Source organism: Lissotriton vulgaris, chromosome 2_1 (genome assembly GCF_964263255.1).
Source record: "Lissotriton vulgaris chromosome 2_1, aLisVul1.2, whole genome shotgun sequence".
NCBI classification, from domain to species: Eukaryota; Metazoa; Chordata; class Amphibia; order Caudata; family Salamandridae; genus Lissotriton; species Lissotriton vulgaris.
Window position 1 is genome coordinate 1,299,824,744 of NC_141687.1, and position 7,790 is coordinate 1,299,832,533.

At 39.1% G+C, this 7,790-nt stretch overlaps 1 protein-coding gene across 1 annotated transcript; it reads right to left on the reverse strand.

Moving 5' to 3' along the window:
* Positions 1-1,568: 1,568 nt before the first annotated feature.
* Positions 1,569-4,094, reverse strand: LOC147732535 (zinc finger MYM-type protein 1-like). The gene has a single exon (XM_086954277.1). The coding sequence runs from the start codon at positions 4,092-4,094 to the stop codon at positions 1,569-1,571; it is 2,526 nt and encodes an 841-aa protein (XP_086810403.1).
* Positions 4,095-7,790: the final 3,696 nt, after the last annotated feature.

The window sequence follows — 7,790 nt, forward strand, 5'->3', positions numbered from 1 at the left end:
CGCACAGAGTCAGAGACATTTTAAGGATTTTGGGGGCCCTGGGCCAAACATATTTTGGGGGCCCCTGTTCGCAATACCTTTGAATTCACTGTCCAATATACGTTCATTCACATCCTTGTTATGTCACGCAATATTTAATGACACATTCAAAATGTACGAAACAGTAAAAAAAGAAGAAAAATGAGCTGTAATTACTTACATTTTATAGTGATTATGTTATTTGAATCCACTCCTGAAGACAAATGAAGATCTGTGGGGTCCTCTGGTTGTTCTAAGCCACTCTCTCAGTCACCATACGTATCACATATAACATTATTGAAGTAGGCCAGAGTGATGTTGTCCCATTTTCTAGCAAGATTCTGTATCCACCTGTCTAGATTTCAATCAATGTCTTGTTCCATGATATTAGTTTTCATTCATTTCAGCCTGAGGTATAGGACTTTCTATGCATTTACTATTTTCAGTGCTGTTCTTCTTACTTTCTTTCTATTGTTAACATTGGTTCTTTAGTTCCTCAGACATACTCAGAACATCACCTTTAACATTTTACTGGTGAATTTCAACATTTTACTGGTGAATTTCAAATTGTTTAAGGCCTTAAACATGTTGATTCCGGGACGAACTTTATTGCATGGGCTGACAGAAAACAGTAATAAATATAGAAAAGCATTGGCGTTCAACATTCTTCAAAGTGTTCTGTGCAATAGGTAGTTGTTTGGATGATATCATATACATCAGGGTGCATAGGTTAAACAGGACATGATTGAGAAAATTATCCTTGTTGACCTCATCTTGTTTCTCTGCAAATCTTGTTATCTACACCTGACCTGTGCAGTAATTGTGTTAAGGAGTTCTATTTTAATTTTGAGGAATTGAACATAAATGCTGCTGGGTTTCGAAGTTTTGTTGAAGGCAATGTCTGCTGCCTGTATCAAAGGCTTGAATTAAGTTTCAATGATAAGTAGAAAGTTATAGACCAAAGAAAGTTATAGGCTTTTGTGAACTGCTGACAATAATTTTAAGATGCTCAGATGGACCCTATTTCTGATTTACCATTTTTCAGGTCTATTCAGTCTTAGAGATGCCTGCAAGGCATCCATGCTGTTTTCCTGAATGGTCAGGCCCTCTTTAGTTGTTTTATAGTTGGAAAAGGATGAAATAGGCAAGCTTGAGTACAAGAACTCTATGTTGTTGGCTTGAATTTTGAAGATGCTGTTTGTCACATAAAATAAGTTTTGGTTTTTTCTTGCGAACATTATTCAAAGTGATTTTGTTCTTGGGTCTCCTTCCCATTAGTCAGTTTTTCTTGTCATATAAGGTCAAATGTTATAAGTGCACAATGTGCTGTGATTCCAGAGCATCTTGGGGTATTTTAAGTGCAGGTTAGGTTGTAGAAGTTAAACATCTTAATGCAGATTTTTAGAAAATGGAAAGTAAATGTGTTTCTATGAATATTTACTTATATTCAATAAATACCAAAAATGTCACAATGTGTTTCTGCAAAATAAAGCTTCTAAGTAGAACCTTGGAGCATCTCTGTACAATATTAGGCACCTGTAAGACACTACTTAAAGTATGCATCTCTTTCTGGATTTGCTAGCAGCAAACTCATTAACCAGATCAGCAAATTCTATTTCTTGGAGCATTTCTGACTCAATACTCAGCAGAGCCAGAGAATTGAGTCTGGCTTGTAGCATTCGATTACGTAGCTCATTTTTTATGAGCTTCAATTTTGAAAAGGACCTTTCACCACTACAGTTTGTGACCATCATCGACAAGAATATCCGCAGTGCAATTTCAATGTTAGGGAAAGTGTTCTCAAGTTTATCAGTTTTTATTTTCCTGTAAAGACCAGACATTGAAATTGTTTCATTTGTGTGTACAGGATAATGTTTGAACTGCTGGCATTCCTTGATGAGATCAGATTTGTTCAGGTCTTTATAGTACAAAGAGGCAAGCTTTTCACACCACCCTTCGATTTCTTTGGTGTTCATGTTTTTTAATTCTATAAAGAAGCCAAACCGAATATTTAGGTCTCTATATGCTTCACTTCGCCGCGTTAAACCATCAATCAGAGCATCCATGATCGGTAAGTATGCTTCTACCTTAAATTTGTTCCGCCCTTCAAGTACGGTGTCACTAGAGGGCCCTTCAAACCGAGTTTGTCTAATGCTTCGTTGTTTTGTACGCTTTCCAAAATCTCTGTAATGAGTATCAGGAGCTTTTGCCTTTGCCTTGCATTCATAGTCATCAAATTGGTCTCTCAACTCTTGGACATAAGACTTCAAAGATTGGATAATGTTGACTGCAACAGATAGGTTAACATCTTCTTTTTGTACAGTCTTGCTTGTTTCATTGATACGCATCAGTATGTCATTCCAGAGAATGGTCAAAAAAATGGTTTCCAGCTTGTCCATTTTTCTAAGGAGACTAAGTGCATCATGCATTGTATCTTTTGACTGAATGTGATCATTTGTCAGTGAATCAAGAGCAGCTTTAATTCTTTCATAGCCACCACACAATGCATTGACGGCATCTGCATGAGCTGACCATCGAGTATCAGACAAGCGTTTTACAACCTTGTGATCTGGGCCTACAGAATGAAGTAGCACATCCCAACGATGAGTAGAAGCAGCAAAAAAAGTGTACAAATTTTGAACAAAGTCAAAAAAAGAAACAACCTGCATGCTGCACTCCGCAGCTTTTATACCCACCAGGTTCAAGGAATGGCCAGCACATGGCACATAAACAGCAAATGTGTTGATCTCTTTCAGTCTTGCCTGTAAGCCCGAAAACTGACCAGACATATTGGATGCATTATCATATGACTGACCACGGCAATCTGATAATGGAATACCGGCCCGCTCTAGGAATTTCACTACAACATCGGCAAGATACTCTGCCCCATGACCATGAATGGAGATAAATTCCAAAAAACGCTCCTTTGGTTCATGACCCTTTACATACCTCACTGTGAATGTCAACTGATCAATGTGACACACATCTGGAGTGGAGTCTACACTGAGAGAATAATATTTTGCTTCCTTTATTTCTGATATTATTGCAGAGAAAACTTTCTTACTCATTAATGTGATAAATTCTTCACAAATCGTTGCTGATAGGTATGAGGGATTGCCTTTTCCAGCATTTCCATATTTCCTGATGTGCTCTTCAAGAAACGGGTCAAATTGGCTTAGAAGTTCTAAAATTCCCAAATAATTTCCATTGTGCAGTGATCCTATCATCTGGTTTTCTCCTCTGAATGCCATACCTCTTGCTGCTAAAAATTTAACAACTGCTACAATTCTTTTCAGCACACCCTGCCAGTATATTTGTTCATGTTTTATCTGTTCCTCTAATTCAGAATCAATTTTACCAGTTTCTTTTTGACGGGTGGTGTATACTAACATACATTTTTGATGCTCAGAGCAAGCTTCATGCTGAGAAATACGACGGGCTGCATGCTTCCAGTCATTAAAACCAGATCTACTGAAGGCAGAATCTGTGCTAGAAAACAAACGACAAGCAAAACAGTACACTGATCCTTGTGAAGGAGAATATAATAGCCATGTACGGCTTACAAATTCCCCATTTTGCATTTGCTGCTTGAAAGCAGCATCGGATAAACTCCGCTTGTGTTTCTTTTCTCCAATTTGATAAACACGAGCAGAACTGGAAAAATCACTATTTCGATTTTGACAGGTTGAAGGCCCTCTTTGAACCCAATATGATCGTGTTTCGTTTGTGATAGGATTCCATAAGGCGGGATCTGTTGCGTAGCTCACTGCTGTTAGTTGTGGAATTTTTGAACATTGGCTGTCATCTGTTATCATACTCTGAGAAGCATTTCCGGCAATAGTTTGTAAATCTATAATGTTAGAGGAAGTGGAAGCAGATACATCCTCAGTATATTCTCTTACTGGCTCGTTAGCAACAAGATCATCTTGTTCATACTGTGACTGCGCCGCATTATCAGTACAGCATTTCGATTGTACCGGAAAAAAAGAAGTTACTTTTTGAAGCTTTGCAAGCTTCTGTTTTACTTCAGATTTGTTTTTCCTTTTCGTAGCTCCACTCACATATGAACGCCTCATTTTGTGCAGTGAGCAACTTATCAGATTATATAAAGATTCAATAACATATGTGCTCACGAGCTGAGGAAGTAAGAAAACAGTACATTGTTGTTTGTTATTTATATTGGTAACCATTTGTTCAACACACTATTGCAGACTATGATGTGGGGCATACAAAGATGTTCAGGAAATCCTGAAGCATGATCAAACATTCTGGACCTACTAGGCCAAGGTATAAAATATGTACATTTCAAATTTACTATCCTTATCAGCAAGGTGGTGGGAGGTTGGGGCACAAAGTAACTAGCATTCAGTTACAAATGTAACTGCATGAACATTACTCACATTTATTTTACTTAGGGAGCAATTGAAAGGTATTACTTTCCTTTGTGGGCTTAATTTGTTTTTGGGCAATTTTAATTTTTCACATGAAGACAGGGCAGGTTTATGATTCATTTAAAATGATATTTGCATACATATTAGTATGGATACATTTATTTTGGACACATCATCCAAATATTCGCAGTGAGTCAATTTCTTACAGGAGTGGGATTTCCAAATTAGCTATGTATTGAAACATAACACAAAAGAAAAGTTAAATACAGGCAACTCAACTAGCTAATAAATGAAGCAAAGCATGTCCTTTGGATTTCTAATGTACTTGGTTAATACAGTCTCTATCAATATTTCAATTATGTGCTTAAGAGGAATAAATTAGTACATTATTTGGGATCAATAATATATGATTTGTACACCAGGGGCATCATTTAGGAGTCACCAGGATTGCAGCACTGCCCCCTGGCTTGCCCTTTGTTATCCCTGGTACTGGCTTTGTGATCCCTGGCCTCAGAGGTGGCTAAATCAGTGCCAGGAACACAGTGGCAGCTCGAACTTATGGACCTCAGTTAGGGCTCTACTCTTTATTTACTGTCAAAGTTGTATTACAGTAATAATGAATAATCTTACATTATTCATACTTTGTGTAATAAAACATGGAGCACTGTTAGCTGAAAGATGACCATTTACTGGCATCTGAGATATGTAAAGAAAATGCTTTTAAATGCACTTTATGCTCTTCAATGTATGTTCTGCATACCATAACTGGCCGACTTGAGATGTTTCACGTGTTTGCATTAGCTGAACCACAACAGCAGTGTAATTATGTTTTTACTCTCTCTCTCTCGACACACACACACCTACACATCAAACATATCTAACTTTCTGCTGATTCTTTTCCATGGATTAACTTAATAGAAAAGCTAAGGAGGGGGCATCTTTTGTCCCAGTGACATAAATGTGGTATCTCTGTACAGATTTAGATTACAGTTCCACTTCTGAGTATGTCAATGTTTGTGGCCTCATTATGAGTGCAGATACTGTCAGGTACTGAGTCCCTGCACATCTTTATTACAAAAGGGAGAGTTCCTATGCTCCTCAGCAGACTGCCAATACTCTTAATGGAAGAGCTCATTTACATCTCAGGAGCAAACAGATACTCCGGGATAATGAGTACCCACACTTTCAAATTTTCATTTGATGCACTGAAGTGGTTTCAAAATTCCAAATGGTGCTGGTAACTGTTACTGACCACATCTGGAATTCTCATTAGGTGTTACATAGTCTGTGGAAACTCTGTCATGTTTCCCCTGAAGATTTTGGCTGCATGAAGCAGCCAAAATAGTTGGGGCTATGGGGGTGGCGGCTGGTGACATTTGAAAGTGGTGAGGTGTAAAATTATTGGCCCACTGCACTGTGGCGAACTAGCAAAGTGAACGAGCCTGAACAACCTATGGGGGCTCGGGGTGGTTCTCCCCCCAGATAATTTGAAAAAAGAGTGGACAAATGGTGCATTTTCAAGCAAATTTGAGAAAGCAAGAAGGTTAATATGGCAATTGTGAAAGTGCAATTATCACATTAATAAAGAGATAGCATATAACAACATAGGTAGCTATATAAAACTGCAAAAAAAGGGCCCTACTGTCTCATTCAAAGTACAATAGTGATGGAGTGCCATGCTGCCTCAGTCAAAGCACAGTGACGCTTGAGTGTGATACTGTCCCATTCAACACACAGTAGCACTGGAATGGCCTAGAGTCCCAATGAAAGTTCACTAGCACCAGAGCTCTCAACGGTCCCATTCAGAGCACATTAGCCATAGAGAGCCCTACGGTCCCACTGAAAGTACAGGTGCACTAATGAGAAGCGCCTTACTTTCCTATTCAAATTATAGTAGAGCTGGAAAACTAAACCGTTCTACTCAAATCATAATAACCCTGGAGTGCCCTTCCACCATATTTGTAGCACAGTTGCACTGGAGTCCTCTACTGTTCACTTTAAATATAGCAACCCTGGAGTGTCCTACTATCTCCTTCAAAACGCAGTAGCTCTGGGGTGCCCTGCTGTCCCTCCGAAAGTACAACTGCACTGGTGAGAATTGCCTACTGTTACATTTAAAGCAAAGTTGCACTGGAGTGCCTAACTGCCCCACTGAAAGTACAAAAGCACTAATTAGAAATGCCCTTCTGTCGCATGCAAAGCTGTGTAGCGATGGGAAGCCCTTCAGTTCTTTTCAAAGCACAGTAACGCAGGTGTGCACTAATTTGACATTCAAAGCCCACTCCCCTGATAAAGGAGCCCAAACCCCTACAGTATGGCACTAGAGCTCTACAGATAGCTGCATTTTTCTTTTAATTTGAATGCCATTACTATAGCAGTGCTACCGATGCCTGTTTTCATTATGAGAGGGCCTTCTGTCATTCCATATTTAACAAACATGTAGCCCACAATTACAAGGTAGATGCCTAGCAGTACTCGGTTGCAATGAAGATGGCAGCTTTATTGAAAGGAAGAGTTTTTCATATAGCATTGCTGAAAATGTTGTATATCACGGTTCATCTGGATTAACACGTGCTGCTGTTAATAGGCCTTCATGTGATTTTCACTTTTGAGATAAGTACGGGTGGGAAGCTTCCGGAAGTATTGTTTTGTATAGATTACCCATAGTAAGTAAAATAATTGCACATGACCTACATTATGTGATTACTTTTAGGAGATATTTAAAAGAAGAAATAGTAAATAAAAATAATTTGTCCTCAGGTCACACACACACACAACATTCTAATTTGTTAAAAGTACATTTGTCATCCAGGAGGTTGCACCAACTACACGTGGATCTGGAACTGAGCCGGCCGCTATCCAGTCTAAACTCTATAGCAGGTTGCCTCACCCAGACTGAGAAATACACAAGCTGAAATTAAACATGACCTCTATGCCCATACCGAACACAACCCTGCCTTGCCCTGCTTTCACTGCTACAGTGATAACAACTCTGACACATGGGGTACATTCCCCTACACTGGGCCTTCTAGGGTATCATATATTCTCATATACATAATGAAACCATTAATCCCAACATTTCCAGTAGCATGTCAGACTGGTGTCTGCTAGTTTACTTGTTAGAGAAACCAACCCCTAAACCTCTTAGAACTTGTATTTATATTATAACATACTGGGCTGCGCAACTTCAGAACCAGAGGGTTAAGCCTGCATACTTTGGTCCAAAGACATAAGTAATAAAAATACTGACAAATAATGATCCGTTTGCTGTGTGCATGCTAAATGCAGCATATTGGCAGGGTCTAAATGCTGTGGGTGTGCTGCCCCTGGGTCAGAGAGATTTTGAGCACTTGGTGTGCTCCAGCCCTGCCCAGCAGCTGC

Bases quoted from the DNA above. Each gene is read 5' to 3' on its own strand.
- LOC147732535 (XM_086954277.1), bottom strand. From the start codon at position 4,094: ATGAGGCGTTCATATGTGAGTGGAGCTACGAAAAGGAAAAACAAATCT.